The sequence below is a fragment of the Hemicordylus capensis genome, chromosome 4, assembly GCF_027244095.1.
Source record: "Hemicordylus capensis ecotype Gifberg chromosome 4, rHemCap1.1.pri, whole genome shotgun sequence".
NCBI lineage: Eukaryota > Metazoa > Chordata > Lepidosauria > Squamata > Cordylidae > Hemicordylus > Hemicordylus capensis.
Genome location: NC_069660.1, coordinates 88,246,182 through 88,267,955, shown reverse-complemented (window position 1 = coordinate 88,267,955; position 21,774 = coordinate 88,246,182). Strand labels below are relative to the sequence as shown.

Here is a 21,774-nt window from a genome sequence, read left to right as displayed (position 1 = left end):
CACCCTAGTGAGCTCATTATTCCAATTTTCCACCAGGGTGTCAACAAGACCACCAACATAGCCAACATGAAAGCCCTCCAAAGTTTCTTGGAATCTGACTGGATTCAATAGCTGCCTCGGACGGACCATCCCAATAAACCCTTCACCCCTGCAGAGGTGACTAGTGGCTGCAAATAGAAGCTTCACTAGGTGGTGGTCCATCCGTGACAAAGTGGAAATCATCTAATCCAGCATCCTGTTTCACACAGTGGCCCACTAGATGCCTCTGGGAAGCCCACAGGCAAGATCTGAGGGCATGCCGCCTCTCCTACTGTTCCTCCCCTGCAACTGATATTTAGAGGCATCCTGCTTCTGAGGCTACTAGGGATGTGCACGAACCAGTTCGGAGGTTCTTTTCTGGACCTCCAAAATGGTCCAGCATTCAGCCGGTTTGGCGGCGGGGGTACCTTTAAGGAACCGGGAGGGTGCCTCCCACCCGCGCGCATTTCTCCCCACCAGCACTGTCTCCAAAATTGCTTTGCCCCATCGATTTTGGAGACAGTGCTGGCGGGGGAAACGTGGCAGAAGGAGAGCACCCTCCTTGTCTCTTAAAGATATTCCCCCCTGCCACTGAACCATTAGCCTCCCTAGAGACTACCTAGATGAGGCACAGTGGTTGCCTGGAGCCCAGGTAATACATAAGACACTATTTTGAAGCTCGTTGAAATTGCTTGAGAACTAAGGACTAGTGGAACTGTATATATACATTTTTGGGGGCCCTGGCAGTGTAGAAAAATGTTTGTCTAAGGATTCTGTTATTTTTCTGTATTTTGGTTGTTGGAAGTATGTTTTTCCTTTTACACTTAAATGCTGTGTAAACTCCAAGTTCCTATAAAATAAACTCAATTTTACTTTTTAATTGCCTACTGTGACTTTCTCTACAATAATTGCCTTTGTCCCTGTTCATGTTGAGATAAGGACTGTGATGTTCAACTTTTATCTATGCACTACAATATCTGTTGGATCTTTGGGTTTAGAATGAATTGTGTCTGTGGTAAGAGCACCTGCTTGCCCTTCTTCTCCACAGGTTCTATCCTGGCTCACATACAAAAGCAAAATCATTTTAATGAAAGAGAAGCCAGCAGGGTGGTGACAGACATTGCCTGTGCTCTGGATTTCCTGCACACAAAAGGTAAAAATTCAAATCTTCTATTCTACAAGTTCATTAACCAATAGCTTTTGGACAGAATTTAGGATGTTCCTGTGTCTAGTCAAGTTGGAATTATTTTTCTCACAGGAGTTTGGTGTTACTGTTACTAGCTTTCTGCTGCAATTGCTGTGAAGCATGAAGACCACCACCCTTCTGAGTTACAACGGTCATACATGCTTATTCAGTGCACATGTCACTAACTAAGGTTTAATGGTATTTGGAGGTGGTAAATAGTATTATACAACTTCTCTCTTAGTCACCTTAAGTGGCACAGCAGGGAAATGCTTGACTAACAAGCAGAAGGTTGCCGGTTCGAATCCCCGCTGGTACTATATTGGGCAGCAGCGATATAGGAAGATGCTGAAAGGCATCATCTCATACTGCACGGGAGAAGACAGTGGTAAACTCCTCCTGTATTCTACCAAAGAAAACCACAGGGCTCTGTGGGCGCCAGGAGTTGAAATTGACTCGATGGCACACTTTACCTTTACTTCTCTCTTGAAGCTGGCCATATGGATGGTGGTCAAGAAAACCTATGTTGTATGAAGAAGGCTAGTCAGATATTTGGATTAGGGGCTGGTGTGGTTCAAATTCTTTAACAGATCTTTTGAGATAAAAAGCTAAAAATTGAAAGTTTCAGTGCATGACTACAAAGGTGTTTGAAGGCAGATATCAAGAGCTTTGTTACAAATGTAGGCTGTGTATGTGTGTGACTTAATTTGTTCTTTAAACAGACAAAAAGTCAAAATAGTTTCTGTAAACTTCGGGGAAATTACTATTTATTTGCATTCAAGAGACCCTCGTTATTTGCGGTTTCACAGATCGTGGTTTCATGTATCCGTGAATGGGTCTTGGAGACCCAATTTCTTTTGAAATGTAGGCAATTTTCACCTATCTGCAGTTCCTGAGTGGCAGAAATGACTTCTGATGACATTTCTGGCTGCCATTTTGAGGCAGTTTTGTGGCTTGTTTAAAAATAAAACAAAAGGATTTTTTAAAAAGAGGATTTGGGGGGGGCATTCCTTCTCTATCCTTATTTCTGCCCCCCCCCCCTAGTGTTTTTTAAGTTCAAGGAACCTAATCCACCCACCCCAGTCCCTATAGAGTTAAGGTCTCTTTATTCATGGTTTTGTTATCCACAAAAATTAGTGGGACTAGAACCCCTGTGAATAACGAGGGGGACCTGTAGTGCTTCTCAAAAATAGTAATAAGATATGTCTGTAGTCTGTAGAATAAACACACATTTTGGCTGATAAAAGTCATCACTAAAGTGGCATGTTTTGCTTGACCAAAATAAGAGCTAAGAGAATCTTGTTGCAGGAATAAAAACACACAAACAATATATTACGTTTTACAGATTTTAGATGTAACTTGGAACTTTTTGCCTTTTATTATTTGATGGTGGTGTCTTGGGTTTACTGGATAATTTGGTTTAATGCCCAACCAGTGGTTTATGCAAGAATAAAACTGCCCCACAAATCTATTCCTTGTTGGAACTGGCAGCAGCTGATTCCACAACAAGCAGTTTAGGTTGGGTTAGAGGTTGTAGGTCTGGTTTATGATAAACTGCTGCCATAAGGCAGTCACACCATCTCTAAAAGCAGAAATGGCCTCTCGATCTTTTTCAGCTCCTAAAGCCTCCCCCACCACCCCACAGCTAAAGGAACGATCCTGTGTATTGTGTAATGAGCAAAAGCTGACAAGTTATTGCTTTGTATGGAATTCTCTGGTATCACTGTAGCAACAACTCTCTAGTGTGTGACAAAGTTAATATCACTCCATTTAAAGACATAGATTTGGAGTGTCTCAAGTGACCAGCCTGCTTGATAAATTGATTTGTGAAAATATCGTAGATGAACTGTTTAGCTTGGCCTATAATGAAGGAAGAGTGTTTGAAAATATTGAAGCAGGAAAGCATTATTTGGTGTGGGCTACGGCTTATAATGAAGGACAAGAAAGACTGAAGGGAGGAAATGGAAGAAGATAAAATATTATTCTGCATTGAAGAATTGACTACTGAGGGTGTATTTGTATTGTAACTATGGGGATGTGATTTACTGCTTGAAATAACTGCAGTTGCGGAGAGATAAGTATTTTGTAATCAAGGAACACCAAAAAGTAATAAGTATTGCTCACATAACTAGAAATAATGTAAATACAAGCTGGCTTGGAATTTTGTGGCTTGTTTATTTTCAAACTGCCAGTCGCTCATTCTCTCTCTCTCTCTCTCTCTCTCTCTCCTGCCTGCTTATGGGAAGAGCAATGGTGGCCCTGCAGAAAAGACTTAAGCTGCTAAAATTAAGTTTGGAAGGCAGCCACACAGCAGGAAGAAATGTTTGCACAATAACATTCTGTAGTAATCTCTGATTTCGTATTATATTTATTATGCCAACTGTGTATCATTAATAGCCTTATTATTCACTGCAATTTATAATATTAATCAGGAAGTTTTGTTACGGTTGATGCTAAGCATTTTGCTTGTACAAAGTATAGACTTCTGAGATGGTAAGGGCCTTCCATTTCATCACAATAGAACCAGTATGATGTCCAGAATCTTAGCATTATATGTTACTTCCGTACTAATAGAGGAATTATTTAATAGTACAAAACCCACTTTAATAAACCAGTTATGTGTTGCATTTCTAATAAGCCATTCAGCAAGTATTTAAATCTTTGTGCTACAATTGCAATCTATGGTCAGTGATCCCAAAACCACAAATGTAGATCTGAGTTAATGCAAAAATACTGTGGATTTCAGATCATTTTTTGTGTGAGGTGCAGAGAAGAGCTTACTCTTTGTTTAGACCTCCCAGACAGGCTGCCAAAGCTGATTTTAATGCTTAACTTGGCTGGAGTCAGTAGCATTTTCCTCCACCTTGGTGCTTATTTCTCTTCCACCTGGCCATCTAATCTTTATATACTGGTTATCCCTAACAGAACTAAGTTACTTTCATTGGAGTTATTTTTTTAAACTGTAATTTTTGTTAGCTACTTTGAGAACTTTGGCCAGGCCAGGAAGTAGATTCAAAAGCTGGGTATTAATAATAATAGTCACATAAGCCCTAGTACCCCATTCTGGGCTCCCTAACAAAATCTACCCTAAGGTTATGGTTTGAAAGTGAGCAGTTTTAACTATAAGTTCAATTATGTGCAAATAACAAGAATAAAATATTGCTACAGTTTTTTGCTAAGTTTGTTATGACTTGATGAAATTTGATTCTTTCTTCTCTTTATGTCTTAGGTATTGCTCATCGAGACCTTAAGCCTGAAAACATATTGTGTGAATTTCCAGATAAGGTATTTTATGCTTTCAGTTCTTCTTTCATTAACTATTTTTCAGGGTTCAGTGCATGTTCTTAGTACATGGCTCATTTTTCCCCCTTTCCTCTATTTTAGGTATCACCAGTGAGAATTTGTGACTTTGACCTTGGAAGTGGGGTAAAGCTCAACAGCGCATGTACTCCAATCACTACTCCTGAACTAACTACTCCAGTATGTAGAATACTCCATTTTTCTGCAATTGGGTGCACATGTTGGAATGGAGGAAAAAAGATGGACATCTTGTTAGGGGAACAAAAGGAAGAAAAGAGGGATGGTGTAACAAGGATTTGTTGCCAGCATGGTGTAGTGGTTAGTGCTGGACTAGGACCGGGGAGACCCGAGTTCAAATCCCCATTCAGCCATGATACTAGCTGGGTGACTCTGGGCCAGTCACTTCTCTCTCAGCCTAACCTACTTCACAGGATTGTTGTGAGGAGAAACCTAAGTATGTAGTACACCGCTCTGGGCTCCTTGGAGGAAGAGCGGGGATATAAATGTAAAAATAAATAAATAAATAAAAATTTGTTGCTGGGACAAGCTCCAAATCATTTTGAGGCAAGAACCTCTTACTTGGAGGAAAGTTTACATGGGTCAAAATGAAAGACTTCTCTCCAACAAGTTACCTGTTGGAGAGAAGTCTTTTATTTTGACTCATGTATATTTTTTCCCTGATGAAGAGGTTCTTGCCTTGAAAAACATTGGGACTCTAACCAACTTGTTAGGGGACCATATGGCCACCCATCATTTGTTTGAGGGTTTCTTGGTCCCAGGGCAAGTATATGTGATATTGCACATACTGGTGTGGGTCTTAACGGTAGCCTTGTTGAGGCATTAAAGCTGAATGTCTAAGGGGATGGGATGGTAGCATGCCGGCTAGCCATGGCCCCCAGTCTTCCCAGCTTCAGTTCTGGCCTCTGCAGACCAGTGATGAACCTGGGGACATGACTAGAGAGGCATTGGGGAGTGTCTAGCCAGCATGGCCCCTCCTCTCTCCCTCTTTACACCTGAATAGGGCCCCTGAGCCAACAAGGCTAAGGGCTCTGTTTGATAGACATGTGCATATGAGTTCTTGATACAGCATGATGGTTACACTCGATGCACCCATTGGAGGGATGGGTGTGCTGGGGTTGGATACAACAAATTGCTCTCCCCTTGCTAAATGTAAGAGAATCGCCACTTAAAATGGTGCCTCTTTGCTCAGTAACTCTTTCCTTCCTAGCGGGACCTCTCTAGAAGATTGTAACAAGCAGCAGGGTTCATGACAAAGAAGGTGCTTTTTTAAATACCCTGGGCCCAAGCTATTAAGGACTTCGTAGGTAAAAACCAACACTTTGTATTTCACTTGGAAACATAGCAGCAGCTGGTGCAGTTCTTTTAAAATTGTTGTTGTGTGGTCCCTTTGTGTTGTCCCAGAGACCAGTCTGACTGCTGTGTTCTGCACCAGTTGTAGTTCCCGTACAAAGGCAGCCCCACGTAGAGTGCATTACAGTAGTCAAGAAATTGATGCAGCTGATGTGGGAGAGCTGGTCTTGTGGTAGCAAGCATGACATGTCCCCTTAGCTAAACAGGGTCTACCCTGGTTGCATATGAATGGGAGACTATAAGGTGAGTCACATGATCAATGAGACCCGCCAGAGGGTGTTATCAAGGCTGAGCCCTGGGCGGTTGGATTGGCTGCCCACATGTCTGCTGGCTCTGTGCTTGCAGCCTCCTGACAGGGGTCTCCTCGTGTGTTGCCGTGGCAATACATGATCGGAAAACCCGGGTTAGTGGAGCGCTCACTCTGCTAACCTGGGCTAAGGGGAGAGGTATTTAAGCAGGTTACCTGCTTTGTGGAAACCGGGCTCGCCTGTGAGACCAGTGTTTTCCACTGATTGTGAGAATCATCTCTACATGTGTGAGCATTGTAAGATATTCCCTTTAGGGGATGGAGCCATTCTGGGAAGAGCATCTAGGCACCAAGTTCCCTCCCAAGCATCTCCAAGATAGGGCTGAGAGATACTCTTGCCTGTAATCTTGGAGAAGCCACTGCCAGTCTGTGTGGACAATACTGAGCCAGATGGACCAATGGTCTGATTCAGTATATGGCAGCTTCCTATGTTACTACCAGCTGGAGCTGATAAAAAGCACTTCTGGCCACTTCTTCAGCCTGAGAAACCAGGGAGATCTTTGGGTCCAGGAGCACTCCCAAGCTACATACCTGATCTTTCAGGGGGAGTGTAACCTCATCCAGAACAAGCATACCTAAACCATCTCTTGCATCCCAGACCCCCACAGTCAGTTCTTCTGTCTTATTTGGATTCAACTTCAGCTTGTTATCACTCATCCAGCCCATTATCACCTCCAGACAGGCTTTAAAGGAATATATGCCATTTCCTGATTAGGTTGGCATGGAGAAATAGATCTGGGTGTCATCAGCATATTGATAACACCCTGTACCAAACCTCATGATGATCTCTCCTGTGGCATCATGTAGATATTAAAGAGTATTGGAGACAGTATGGAGCCTTGTGGAACTCCACACTTTAGTTCTTGCTTTGAAGAACAGTCTCCAAGTGACACCATCTGGACTCTACCAGAGAGGTAGGAATGGAACCACTGTAAAACAGTGCGACCCAATCCCACCTCCCTCAGGCGGTCCAGAGGATACCATGGTTGATGGTATTGAAAGCCACAGAGAAATGCAAAAAGACCAGCAGAGTCACACTCCCTCTGTTGACAGCGAATTGGAGATCATCCATCAGGGCGAACAAGGCAGTCTCAACCCCATAGCCCACAGGAAAGCCAGTTTGAAATAGGTCTAGTTAATCTGCATCATTGAAAACTGCCTGGAGCTGAGACGCCACCATCCGCTCAATCACCTTGCCCAAGCATGGAAGATTAGAAACAGGTCTGTAATTAGCTAACTCTGAGGGATCCAATATGAGTTTCTCTGAAAGTGATCTAATAATTGCCTCCTTAATTAGTGGTCTAATTAATAGCCTCCTCTTTTGCTATTTGAAACAAGAGTTTGATGAATTTTTAACTGTGGTTAAGGGATGTTATATATGCAGATATAGATATTATATATGCAGTAGCCTGTCCTGGTGTTTTCAGCCACTGGATTTTGATTCTTGAAGACTTAAAATGGTAATGTTGTATGTGTGCTGAAATGGTATATAGTGTTTAAGACTGGTTGATGCCCTTAGGCCAGCTATCTTTTAACTATGCAAGAATAGTCTTAAAAGTGTGTGTATTCAAGAACCATATCTTGAAAGAACTAAGAATTACAATTCTCCATGACTTCATAAGCTGTTTGCTGTTGCTCAGCAACTGTACAGTAGCTTATTGCCAGGTTAGTGGGAGGCAAACTAGCTATCTGATGGTTATTTGCAATGAGTGTGAAATTTGAAAATGTTTAGGTGAAAATCTTTGGGTTTAAATGTTTTGAATAAGACTCTTGTAGAGAATTATGATTATTTATTATTTATTTATTTCTCAAATTTGTACACCGCCCCAAACTTCGGTCTCTGGGCAGTTAACAATAGCATAAAACAAGTTAAAAACATATACAAAAAACTTAAAACAATTTAACAATTTAAAAATAAACCAGAGATGAAAACCTAAAATTTTTTAGGAAGCTGAGAAAGCTTGGGAGAAAAGAAGGGTTTTGAGGTGTTTTTTGAAAATTGCCAGAGATGGGGAGGATTGTATCTCAGCAGGGAGCGCATTCCACAATCTTGGGGCAGTGACCAAGAAGGCCCATCTCTGTGTAGCCACCAAACGAGTTGGCAGTAATTGGTGACGGACCTCCTCAGTTGACCTCAATGGGCAGTGGGGCTTGTAGTGAAGAAGACGCTCTCTTAGATACCCGGTCCTAAGCCGTTTAGGGCTTTATAAGTTATAACTAGCACTTTGTATTTTGTCCGGAAACCTATTGGCAGTCATTGTAGCTCCATCAGTAAAGGAGTAACATGGTCTCTCCAAGATGACCCAGAGACCACCCTGGCTGCCATATTCTGAACCAACTGAAGTTTCCGGACTATGTACAAAGGCAGCCCCACGTAGACCGCATTACAGAAGTCAAGTCTGGAGGTTACCAACAAATGAACCACTGGTTTGAGGTCATTGATCTCAAAAAATGGGCGCAGCTGATGTATGTATCAGCCGGAGCTGATAGAAAGCACTCCGGCCACTGCCTCAACTTGAAAAACCAGGGAGAGGTGTGAATCCAGAAGTACTCTTAGACTGCGAGTCCATTACTACTTCCAGGCAGGCATTTAGGGAGGATATGCCAGCTCCTGTTGACATGGAGAAGTAGATCTGGGTGTCATCAGCGTATTGGTAATACCCAGCTCCAAATCCCCCGATGATCTCTCCCAGCGGTTTCATGTAGATGTTAAAAAGCATTGGAGAAAGTACTGAGCCTTGAGGGACACCATACTTAAGCTCAGATTTCAAAGGGCAACAATCTCCAATCGTCACTATCTGGAATCTATCCGAGAGGTAGGAGTGGAACCACTGTAAAACAGCGAATCCCACCCCCAATCCCCACAGACACTCCAGAAGGATACTATGGTCGATAGTATCGAAAGCCGCCAAGAGGTCCAAAAGGACCAACAGAGTCACATTTCCTCTGTCCGCAAGTTGTTCCAATTGGAGATCATCCATCAGGCCGACCAAGGCAGTCTCCACCCCATAGCCCACCCGAAAACCAGTTTGAAATGGGTCTAGATAATCAGTTTCCTCCAGGACTGCCTGGAGCTGAGAGGCCACCACCCTCTCAATGACCTTGCCCAGCCATGGGAGGTTGGAAACAGGCCTGTAATTGCTCAACTCTGAGGGATCTAATGCAGGCTTCTTTGGAAGAGGTCTAATAATTGCCTCCTTAAGACAAGGAGGCATACTGCCCTCCCTCAGAGAAGCATTTATTATTTCCATCAGGCTGTCTACAACAACCTCCCTGCTAGATTGAACAAGCCATGTTGAACAAGGGTCAAGAGAACAAGTGGTAGGCCTCACCACTCCAAGCAGCTTGTCCACATCCTCAGGAGTCACAAACTGAAACCGATCCAGTGGAATCACATAAGAGGAGTTGTTGGGCATCTCCAGTTCAGACATCAAATTAATTGTGAAGTCTCCATCTAGGTCATCTCGAATCCGAGAGAGTTTATCTGCGAACAACTCTTTAAACACATCGTAGCGGGTAGCTGATGACTCCAAATTCTGGTTCAATGGAGGGGGAGCAGATACTAGTCCCCTCAGCCCTGAAGAACTCCGCTGGATATGAACTCGCAGAGGCAATACAGGAAGAAAAGAACCGCCTCTTTGCCGCATGTATTACCTGAACATAGATCTTTAGATTGATCTATGTTGCAATCTGTCGAATTCAAGTCAAGTCTTTCTCTACTTATGCTCCAGCTGCCTACTTTGCTGCTTCAGCCCCCTTAAATCTCCCATATACCAAGGGGCCAATTTTGAAGCGGGTCAGAGGGGACGCTTGGGAGCAATTACATCTACTACCCTGGTGAGCAAGTTGTTCCAATTATCAACCAGGACATCAACAGGATCACCGGCAAAGCCAACATTAAATCCCTCCAAGGCTTCTTGGAATCTTACTGGATCCAATAACCTCTTCGGGAAGACCACTCTAATAGGCCCCTCGCCCCTGTGGAAGTGGGAAGTGGTTGTAAGTCCAACCTTAACCAGATGGTAGTCTGTCCATGACAATGGGGAAATCACAGGAGTCCCCACACATGGAACACCACCCTGATCAGAGTAAAATACCAAATCAAGCGTGTGTCCTGCAATATGCATCGGTCCAGACACCACTTGGTATAGGCCCATAGTTGTCATGGCCTCTATGAACTCCTGAGCTACCCCAGACAGATTGGTTCCGAAATGAACATTGAAGTCCGCCAGCACCACGAGTCTAGGAGACTCCAATGCGAGTTCCAAGACCAAGTCCGTGAGCTCAGTAAGGGATTCCGCTGGGCAGCGGGATGATCAGTACACCAACAGAAGTCCCAATCTATCCCTGGTCCCCAAACTCAAGTACACACATTCAATATGGTCCAATACCCCAACAGGGACCGTGGTAAGGGAGATGTTATCCTTATAGACCACAGTCACTCCACCTCCCCGCCCATGTCCCTTCACCTGCTCCTCTACAGAATATCCTCGAGGGAGAAGCTGGAGTGATATTGGACCACTAGGCTCCCCCAACCAGGTCTCGGTAATACAGACCAGGTCGGCCCCTTCATCTATGATCAAATCATGGATGAGTTCAGGTTGATTTTGGGCTGACCTGGCATTACAGAGGAGCAGGGAAAGGCTATGTGGGTTGTTGGTAGTGCTCCCCGAGGTCAAAGAGCTGGCAGGACAGACGGAAGGGGAGACAGCTGTTAAATTTCTGACTGCCTTTCCCCTGGAACAGCCTGCTGAGCTGCCAATGTTACTTCTTCTATTCCCCACCACCACCAGGATAGCTGCCCCATAGTCAATGAAAGTGCCCCCTTTCCCCCCATCTCCAGACAAACCCAAACACATTACAGCAGCTTTAACTTAAGTCCAAAACAGCTTAAAACTGATTAAACAGAAGCCCTCCAGCCCTCGTCCTCATTCTCCCCAAAGTGGCCCCCACAAAAGGGCAACCCCCTTTGGTGTCGACCCCGCCGGTGGCGGGCCTGCCACCACAAGGAGCCTTCCTATAAAGCCCCAAACTGAGCAAGTGACCTGAGGAACAGCTGAGTCACTCAGAGGCTGGTCCCAAACCTGCCCACATTTCCCACAGATGTTAACTTGAGGCTGCAGCCCCACAGGGGAAGCAGAAGCAGGCAGGCAACAGCGGAAGGAACCCTCGCACTCACCTGGTCTCTCACTCTATGCCAGATTATCCCATTGGCAAAGGTAGCATTTGCTACAGGCCCCACACTAAATGTTTGCATTGCAAGCTTTTCTCCTGTTCCTATAATCTCCTCTCGTGTCTGGAGATCTCTCCTCTCTGCTTCGGCAATACACCCGAGGCGGGAAAAGAGCTGTTGTGGTCTTAGTGATCACTAAGAGTTACCCAGCCCTCACAGCTTCATTCAGTCTGTCCTGCCCTCTCCCAGCCTTATGGGTTCTGCTGAAGTCTTGTGCTCCTCCCGCACTTGGAATTGGTATGTAACTGCAGAGCCAGGGATGCTGCTGGTCTCGCTCGAAGAAGGAAAGTAAAACATTTTGTATAAACCAACCCTTTGCTGTTTGTTCTGTTTGTGTGTGATTTGTTCCCCTTGGTCAGGTGTTTCTCCCCCCCCCCGCCAATACCCCCATGAACCTTTTGTGTACATGTGAGAGAAGTCCCATCGTGTGTGTGTGTGTGTGTGAGAGAGAATGAGTTTTAAGCTGCTTCTTTAAAATCATTTTCAAAGTATGCCAAAATTGTTCTAGTACAAATTTGTAAGAAAAGCTTTCCGCATCGCACCTTCTTGTGAGGAAATTAGTCAGCACAAATGTATTAAAAGCTTTAAAAAATAATCGGGGGGAGGAATGCTCTGACAAAATGGCTGTAATCCATTATAGCTCTAATCTGGTCTCTGTGGTCTCCCCTTTAATTAAAAATACTTATATGCTGCTTTTTTAGCAACAGACTTCTCAAAATAGCTTAAATAGCAATATATAAGAAAATTGTTCTCTCTCAACATGTTTCCCCTTTGAATCATTGCTGTTTTGTTTTGCTTTGTGCTTGTAACATGCTCCCCCACCTAAAGTCTATTTTTGTAAACTTGTTTCAAAAAAAGACTTTGCAAATCAAATCACAAGAAACTCATTTTAAAAAAACCCTTGCCCATGAAAATTATTGGTTGTCTTTAAAGTCTAAGAAATTGGGGTAACTCCATATATGACATTCTGCTTTCCTATTTGAAATTAAATTGGTGGATTTTCTTTCTGTGCTGCATAGACACACATTATACACTGTATATATTCTGTAGTATATAGACATTCACTGTAGCTGCATATGACTTTTGCTTAAATGAAATGTAGTCAATAGAAGAGATAAAATTGGATTTCTTGCTGCTGTGATAGGTGTAAAAAATGCTATTTGAATTTGCTTCTAAGTTACATGCTTAGGATTGGAATGCATATGGCTAAAAATCTATCTGTCAACACACATCCTGTTCTTCCTCCAAAGAGGTGTAGTGTACATGATCTTCCTCCCCACTTTTATCCTCACAACAATCCTGTGAGGCAGGTTTAGAGGCAAGAGGGAGAGAGTCTTAGCTAAAGTCTTACCGTGAGTTTCATGATTGAATGGGGAATGCAAGTCCCCCACTCCTAGTCTTAACACTCTCAACCGTGTGCGTATTGATTACCGGAAAAATCTGATGGCAGGAGAAAAAGGAGATCAATTTTTAGGGTGAAGCAAACTAGTGGGGAGGAGAGTGTTGGATATCTTTAAGAGAGCATGGAAGGGTTTAATTATCAAAATGTGGGGAGGCTGTGGACCCAAGTCCTGGATCTTTTAAGTACCTTGCAACACTTCTGTAAGGGAGAGAAGAGGGAAGAGTGGCAGGATTATCCATGCAAAATCTGGTATTGAAAGGTATGTTCAGAATTTCTTCTAAACGCGCCCCCCCCCCAATAAACCAATCTTTCCCTGAGTGCATTTTAGTGTAAAAGTAGTGAATTCAGCTAATTTAAGTGGTAGGTCAAGGTGTGTGTGTGTGTGTGTGTGTGTGTGTGTGTGTGTGTGTGTGTGTGTGTAAGGAAGAAAAGGAATGAGAGAGAGAGCAGAGAGGAGGAGGAAGACAGAAGGTGGTGTGAGGTGGGTGCAAGGCTATGTGTGGCTCCCCAGAGGTGCATCCGAATCTAATCTGGCCCACCACCAGATTTTAGTTTGACATCTCCTGGCATAGTGCATTTGCAAGAGAGAGATAAAATCCAAGTCACAATATTTTTATATATGTGGGGGGAGATCTTGTTGCATCCCCTGTAATTTCCTCCTGTATCCACCCCTGGCTCTTGGAAATTTCTTGTCACACTTGCTTTCCTTACAATGCTGGATGAGATGGTGGTGCCCGTGTCCCACCGCCCCGCCCTCGGTACCCTGAAAGTGCTAATATTCTTATCCACTGTTTGCACATTAAAATAGTAGCTTTTTAAAAAGCCGATCCAAGGAAAAACCATCTGCTTTTAATATCGGAGCAAGATTTACTCTGGGAATAATAATAATAATAATAATAATAATAATAATAATAATAATAATAATAATAAAAAAATACCTGTTATCAGATACACTGCAGGAATAATAGACTGGACCCAGGCAGATCTAGAGACGCCAGATCGTAAGACCAGGAAAATAATGACCACCAGGGGCGTAACTACCATTAGGCAAGGGGAGGCAGCTACCTGGGGGCCCCCACGCCTCGAGGGGCCCCCCAGGGACAAGTCACATGTGAAGTGAGTGTGTGTGTATCGGCGAGGGGCCCATTTTAAAATTTTGTCTCTGGGCCCACTCCAGCCTCGTTGCACCCCTGTGACCATCAATCATGCTCTGCACCCCCGCAGTGACGTAGATAGGCTATACCTCCCTCGCAGCTCAGGTGGAAGAGGAATGCTGCAAGTCCATCAAACAGTCAAGGAGGAGAAAAGAGGCCTTGAAGAATATACCAAGGACAGTGAAGAAGATGCACTTCAAATGGTCAAGAGCAAGAAACTATTCAACACCAATGAAACAAAGCAGGCCTACAAGAAAGAACAAGAGGAGAGCTGGTCTTGTGGTAGCAAGCATGACTTGTCCCCATAGCTAAGCAGGATCTGCCCTGGTTGCATATGAATGGGAGACTTGATGTGTGAGCACTGAAAGATATTCCCCTCAGGGGATGGAGCCATGGTTCCAAGTTCCCTCCCTCGCTTCTCCAAGATAGGGCTGAGAGAGATTCCTGCCTGCAACCTTGGAGAAGCTGCTGCCAGTCTGTGAAGACAATACTGAGCTAGATAGACCAGTGGTCTGACTCAGTATATGGCAGTTTCCTATGTTTCCTATGTTCCTAAGTCGAGAACCGAGCAGAAAAATGGAAAAATAAGCCACTGCATGGTCAATATTTGCACAATATAAGTAGAAAATCAGTCATCACCAAGACCTGGCAATGGCTTAAGAATGGCAACTTGAAGAAAGAAACAGAAGGTTTAATACTGGCTGCACAAGAACAGGCACTAAGAACAAATGCAATAAGAGCAAAAGTCGAAAAGTCAACAACAAACAGCCAGTGCCACCTTTGTAAAGAAGCAGATGAAACAGTGGACCACCTAATCAGCTGTTGTAAAAAAATTGCACAGACTGACTACAAACAAAGGCATGACAAGGTAGCAGGGATGATACACTGGAACATCTGCAAACAATACAAGCTACCTGTAGTCAAAAATTGGTGGGACCATAAAATTGAAAAAGTTGAAGAAAATGAAGATGTAAAAATATTATGGGACTTCCGACTACAAACAAACAAACATCTGCCACACAATACACCAGATATAAGTGTAGTTGAGAAGAAAGAAAAACAAGTCAAAATAATCGACATAGCAATACCAGGGGATAGCAGAATAGAAGAAAAAGAAATAGAAAAAATCACCAAATACAGGTGAAACTCGGAAAATTAGAATATTGTGCAAAAGTCCATTAATTTCAGTAATGCAAATTAAAAGGTGAAACTGATATGAGACAGACGCATTACATGCAAAGCGAGATAAGTCAAGCCTTAATTTGTTATAATTGTGATGATCATGGCGTACAGCTCATGAAAACCCCAAATCCACAATCCCAGAAAATTAGAATATTACATGGAACCAAGAAGACAAGGATTGTAGAATGGAACAATATCGGACCTCTGAAAAGTATACAGTGTACTGTGCTTGATTGGCCAGCAAACTCGCCTGACCTGACCCCATAGAGAATCTATGGGGCATTGCCAAGAGAAGGATGAGAGACATGAGGCCAAACAATGCAGAAGAGCTGAAGGCCGCTTATGAAGCATCCTGGTCTTCCATAACACCTCATCAGTGCCACAGGCTGATAGCATCCATGCCACGCCGCATTGAGGCAGTAATTGCTGCAAAAGGTGCCCAAACCAAGTACTGAATACATATGCATGCTTATACTTTTCAGAGGTCCGATATTGTTCTATTCTTCAATCCTTGTCTTCTTGGTTCCATGTAATATTCTAATTTTCTGAGATTGTGGATTTGGGGTTTTCATGAGCTGTATGCCATGATCATCACAATTATAACAAATTAAGGCTTGACTTATCTCGCTTTGCATGTAATGTGTCTGTCTCATATATCAGTTTCACCTTTTAATTTGCATTACTGAAATTAATGGACTTTTGCACGATATTCTAATTTTCTGAGTTTCACCTGTACAAAGATCTACAAATTGAAATTGAAAGGCTGTGGCAGAAAAAGACCAAAATAATCCCAGTGGTAATTGGCACCCTGGGTGCAGTTCCAAAAGACCTTGAAGAGCACCTCAACACCATAGGGGCCACAGAAATCACCATTAGCCAATTACAAAAAGCAACTTTACTGGGAACAGCCTATATTCTACGATGATATTTATAACAGCAACAACATTGACAATAAAATTCAGCCATCCCAGGTCCTTGGGAAGGACTCGATGTCTGGATAAAACAAACCAGTCAATAACACCTGTCTGACTGTGTTTAAGTAAGTAAATAAATAAATAAATAAAATTTATCTCCCACTCTTCCTCCAAGGAGCCCAGAGCGGTGTACTACATAAATTTCTCTTTCACAACAACCCTGTGAAGTAGGTTAGGCTGGGAGAGAAGTGACTGGCCCAGAGTCACCCAGCTAGTTTCATGGCTGAATGGGGATTTGAACTCGGATCTCCCCGGTCCTAGTCCAGCATTCTAACCACTACACCATGCTGGCTCCCATGAATGAATTTGAATAAGAATATTTGTTTTCATTTGTTTTATTTATTCATTCATTCATGACTCAGTGAATCACTTTACTATGCAAGTAAATTATGTTTTAATATTTATGTGCATTTTAAAAATTTAGGGCCCCTTTATAACGTATGCTACAGGCCTCGCACTAACTTAATCCAGCCCTGCTTTCACTCCAGGCAGCACTGGGTGGGAAGTGGAGGGACTCTCCCTCTCTGCTGGGCTTCTAGCACCCTGAAGTCACAAGCAGCCTTCCTATAAAACCCAAAACTGAGCAAGTGACCCGAGGAACAGCTGAGTCACTCAGGGGCTGGTCCCAATCCTGCCCACACTTCCTACAGATGTTAACCTGAGGCTGCAGCCCCACAGGGGAAGCAGAAAGAGGCAGGCAACAGCAGAAGGAACCCTCACACCCACCTGGTCTCTCACTCCAGGCAGCACCGGGTGGGAAGTGGATGGACTCTCCCTCTCCCTCTCTGCTGGGCTTCTAATTAGATTTACACTACAGATTTGTCTTTGTTCTTCTCATTGTCCTGCCTTCCTTAGAGTGAATAATTTGCAGTACATTGCCCTTTTAGCAACAACAGCTTCATCATGAGTTTCTCTGCAATTTTCATTTGGCCTTGATTGCGACTTCTTCCTTTTGAAAACTTTCTAATTTAAGTTCTGTTTCTAACTAGTGCGGTTCTGCTGAGTACATGGCCCCTGAGGTGGTGGAAGTCTTCACGGAGGAAGCCACATTCTACGACAAGCGATGTGATCTTTGGAGCTTGGGTGTGATTTTGTACATCATGCTAAGCGGCTACCCTCCATTTGTGGGAAACTGTGGCACAGACTGCGGCTGGGACAGGGGAGAAGTTTGCAAAGTTTGTCAGGTAGCCAGATAAGTATATTGGCTGTGTGTGGAAGAAGATTATGGGATCATAATAGTATGAATGTCTGACAAACCAGATTTGGCTGAGTTCCCTCTAAAGCCCAGCCACTGACTACAGCTCCCAGCATCCCCAGCCACAATGGTCAATAGTCAGGGATGATGGGAGTTGTAGGCCAACATCTGCAGGAGGACCAAAGTTGAGTAGCCCTACTCCCTGACTTGGAACAACCATATTAGGACTAAAATCTTGTCAGCATATAGCCCTAGATTCCCCACTTGCCTTCCGTTAGAACTCTTTTGTAGTGTCTTAACTCTTGTGCACTAAAGCAGGACAAATAATGCTTATGATGTCTTTTTTATGTTGTTGCTAGAACACGCTCTTTGAGAGTATCCAGGAAGGCAAGTATGAGTTTCCTGATAAGGACTGGTCTCATATCTCCAGTGAGGCCAAAAATCTTATCTCAAAGTTGCTAGTTCGTGATGCCAAAGAGAGGCTTAGTGCTGCCCAGGTTCTGCAACATCCGTGGGTGCAAGGGGTAAGTAGTGCATTTTGATGCCATGATATTTATATGCACAGCACCATTTAGCATGTGTGGCACTTTACAGAGTAACATATGCAAAAAAAGAAAGGTCTCTGCATGGTAGGTATCCTTATCATTGATAAAACCAGTATTTGGAGTAGGAACACTCAAGCCTATAAAAATAAATAGTGATTGGGCCTTGAATCCTGGGGATGGAATCGTATTTTTCTAGTGTATGTACTTGAGAAGGCCTATGTTATCCTCTAATGCAGATGTAACCAGTCTGTTTTTATTCTAGCTATAGACTATCTAGTTCATGCAGCAAAATGACTTAAGTCCTGTTCCTTTTCCCACAAGCACTAATTCATATTTAGTATCCACTGCTTAACCTATCTCCATTACTTAGCAAGAGGCTGTTTCTAGCAAATCAGGAAGGTTTAATACAGGAAGAATCAAGTTCTTCCTATATTGATATAGGTGAAATAAATCCTACTCACACAAGACTGCTCAAAACAGTGAACTCTGAAACATATAGTCCATTCCTTTATTTGCATAAGCAAAGGTTTGCTATGCTAAGTACCCTCAACTTACCTTGTGCTGTTTTCATCTTATTAGCATGCTTCTGAAAGAGGGCTGCCTACACCACAGGTTCTTCAAAGGTAACTTAAAAACTTGTAACTAGGTGAAACTGGAGGGTGGAATTATTAAATCAGAGGCATTTGGGGAGACAGCAGTGGGCTGCATAAGTTGGAAAAATTCTTTGAGAGACTTCTTGTGCATTGAGGTCTACAACTTGTTGTTGCAATTATTTATTGTTTGGAAATGAATAAGAGAACCCAGCTTGGCTGTTTATAAGAGAGGTGATGAAGAGACTCTTTGTGCTAGGTTTAACAACTGAATTTTTCGTCTCTCTGGTATAAACTGTTCTATCATCCCAACCTACAGGAACAGCAGCACAAAAGAGCTGACTCTCTTCGCAGCTGAGGCTATTGCCCTAAACCGCCAGCTCTCCCAGCATGAGAATCAACTCAGTGAAGAGCAAGAGAATATCACTCAGGTCATGTGCTCCATGAAGCTTTCTCCCCCCTCTAAATCTCGCCTTGCCAAACGCAGAGCCATGACTCAGGCCACAAAAACCAGTGACTTCCAACCAGCAGCTCCTGCTGTTGTTTGATGCAAATTTCCAATTTGTCTGAGTTCGGTCAGCTTTTGTAAAATTCTTTTAAAGGACTGAAGGGCTAATCCATATTTTTAAAAATATTTCTTAAAACAAAGGTTGCGATGAAGTGATTTAAAGGACAATTTCTTTGGGAATACTTTCTTAAAATATAAAGTTGAGAAATGTGAATTGTATGAAGTTCTTCAATGACATTGCTGCTTTATTATTGAGCTAAACTACATAGACAATTGCACACAGTCTTCTGTATCCAAGGACAAATGTCCATGATAAGCCCCATGACTAATGGAAATATGGCTTTGAGCTCACAGTCTCATGGCGAAGCTGGCTGTAGCTATACACAACTCCATGTCTCTACCTGCAGCAACAGAATAATTGCATTTACCTCCTTCAAGAAGCTTCACACACATCCTACTTGTCTGCTTTAAGAAGCGTTTAAACAGCCAACACATATGGAATATATTTCTGTCCTTTGTCTTAGGGTTGCTTCCTTTCTTGATTTTCATCCTTAACTTGCCTGGATGTGTGTAAAAGTGACTTCAGAATGTTTAGAGAATGTCTGTTATGGTGCTAAGGTGATCTTGTCCCAAGCAGCCTACTATGAGGTTGTTAGTCCTCATAGGGTCGTCACCACAGGGGAAAACTTCTTGGTAGTGCTAGCATCATGGCACTAATTTGAACTGGTGCTGGTTTGGGGAAATGAAGATCTGTAGAGCTGTGTTAATGTGATAAGTGTGCTCTGCTTCTGCTGACTTCAGTGAAGCTCATGTTGAAATGTTCTGTGGTGACTGTTGATTGTTCTGGTCCTTGCATACCAACTCAAAAGGTGTTCATCAAATTGGAAAGTATACTTAGTGCCTATTTCCCCCACCACCTTCCTAACTAGCATATACTTAATCCCCCCACTCCTGTGCCCTCTTTTCCTGGTTTAGTGTGTTAATTCCATAGCTGTTTGCTTAAAAGGAGGATTGTGTTGTTGCAGGCAAAATGTTTAAACACCATCTTGTGTATTTGCAGCAAGTAAATCAGAATTGTCCTTGCCATCTCTCTAAACAATTCAAGGAGCACCTGTGTTTGACAGCAGTCCTCCAGCTTGCATGCTAAATTTCTAGGAGAGTGGTGCAATCGAAACATACATTCCATAGTGTGCCTTATGTAGGGGCATAAAGTTGAAGGTGGAGAAAGCGAGTCTGCAGTACTGGTGTATGCCATTTTCATAGATTGAAGCATGCATACATACTTTCTCATGATCAGCTGTCTATATTTGCCCAGCTGTTGCTATGTCTCCATACCCCTTCTCCTCCCCATATTTCAACTTGCATACGTAATAGAATTAGATTGGGCTTGTCTCTCCAACCATCTCAAGTCTTGCAGGCTTCAGTACAGTGTGTCTTGAAGTGGATTATGGCAAAACAGGTGACAGGAATAAAATCAGATTGTTTTTAAGTGCAGCATACTAACATGGGTTAACTTCTCTTGAAGCATGGTAACTTGAGGTCACCCATGCTTACAAAAAGGTCTAGTTTAAAACAAAGCAAGTGACTTCATCTTGAGTACCTCAAGGAAGTCTTGCTGTAGTGCAAATGGTTGATCACCTTACATATTCAAGTTGCTAAGGTGAGCAACTCCTTCATAGGAGTTGCTCACCTTAGCATATTCAAGCTCATTTTAAATCAAGATTGATGTTTAAATTCACTTGTGGTGGTGCATTGTGAAAATCAGGAAGAGTTTACTTTTTAAAGATTCAGTATTAATCCTGGAGGAGCAGAACAAATGCAATAAGTTATGAATTGAAGTTATTCTAGCTCTGCCTGCCAGAATAGTTTCACATCTTGCCTTTAGATGCAAAATGTATATTTATACACTTGTATTATTACTGTATATGGGTGATTAATGCAAAGTGGCTATATTTTAATCTCCTTTTTACATTGTGCCATTAGTGATAATTCATTATACTTTGGTTTTAAGCATACTTTAAGCTGTAACAGTTGTATGTACTTCAAACTTAACTGGTTTTTAAAAGCATTGGAAAACTCAGGAAGAAATATCCCTGTCGATGTGATACATTTATTAATATTGTGTAATGAACATTAAACTTACCTCATTCTGAACAGTCTTGTTTCTATGTTCTGTGGAGTAACCACAACCATTCCCTTAAACTGGAGCTACGAAGTTCATAGATTCCTCATAGCAGAGAACTGACCTTACCTTTTGGAAACCCCTGCATAATAGAATCAATAAATCAGTCTTTATTATGGTCACAGACCAGTATAAAGGATGATTACAGATTAAAAATAAAAGTAAATATTAAAAGCTTAGAGCTGCACAATATAAGCATACTAGCTGGGCTGGGTGCAGAACATCTACGCCTCTAGTTTTCTCCACCCCCCTCACCGCTGTTTTGTTTCCCGCCTGTCTGCCGGCACCGCTGCTTTTCTCTCCCCCTGCCGGCAGCTCGTTCATGAACTCTTGTGAGAGCTACCACACATGGGATTATCGACGGGTACGCCTTAGATAGATAGATAGATAGATAGATAGATAGATAATGAAAGGCTATGATAAAAGACTATAAGAATCAAAAGTAGGAGTAAACATTTAAAATATAACTATGGCTGTCTAAAACAAAGCAAGGCCACAGACTAACTGACCCTTAGTGGCCGAGATCTGAAAATTGCAGTTAAAGGGTACAAATATTTATGAAAGGCATCATAAAGACATCATTTTAAAAAGGCCTAAAAGAGAGAAGCAAGGGTGCATTGAAAAGATATA

General features: G+C 42.7%; 1 protein-coding gene across 5 annotated transcripts in view; it reads left to right on the top strand.

The window, feature by feature from the left end:
- The window catches only part of MKNK1 (MAPK interacting serine/threonine kinase 1), a 60,699-nt gene extending 39,583 nt beyond the window's left edge, over positions 1-21,116 (top strand). For all 5 annotated transcript variants that reach the window (XM_053246053.1, XM_053246055.1, XM_053246057.1 and 2 more), the window contains 7 exons: positions 1,067-1,171; positions 4,431-4,486; positions 4,586-4,681; positions 17,114-17,308; positions 17,679-17,843; positions 18,444-18,487; positions 18,774-21,116. In XM_053246053.1, the coding sequence (XP_053102028.1) occupies positions 1,067-1,171; positions 4,431-4,486; positions 4,586-4,681; positions 17,114-17,308; positions 17,679-17,843; positions 18,444-18,487; positions 18,774-19,002 (890 nt within the window). In that variant the 3' untranslated portion in view covers positions 19,003-21,116. The remainder of the gene's footprint in view (positions 1-1,066; positions 1,172-4,430; positions 4,487-4,585; positions 4,682-17,113; positions 17,309-17,678; positions 17,844-18,443; positions 18,488-18,773) is intronic.
- The last annotated feature ends 658 nt before the right edge of the window (positions 21,117-21,774 follow it).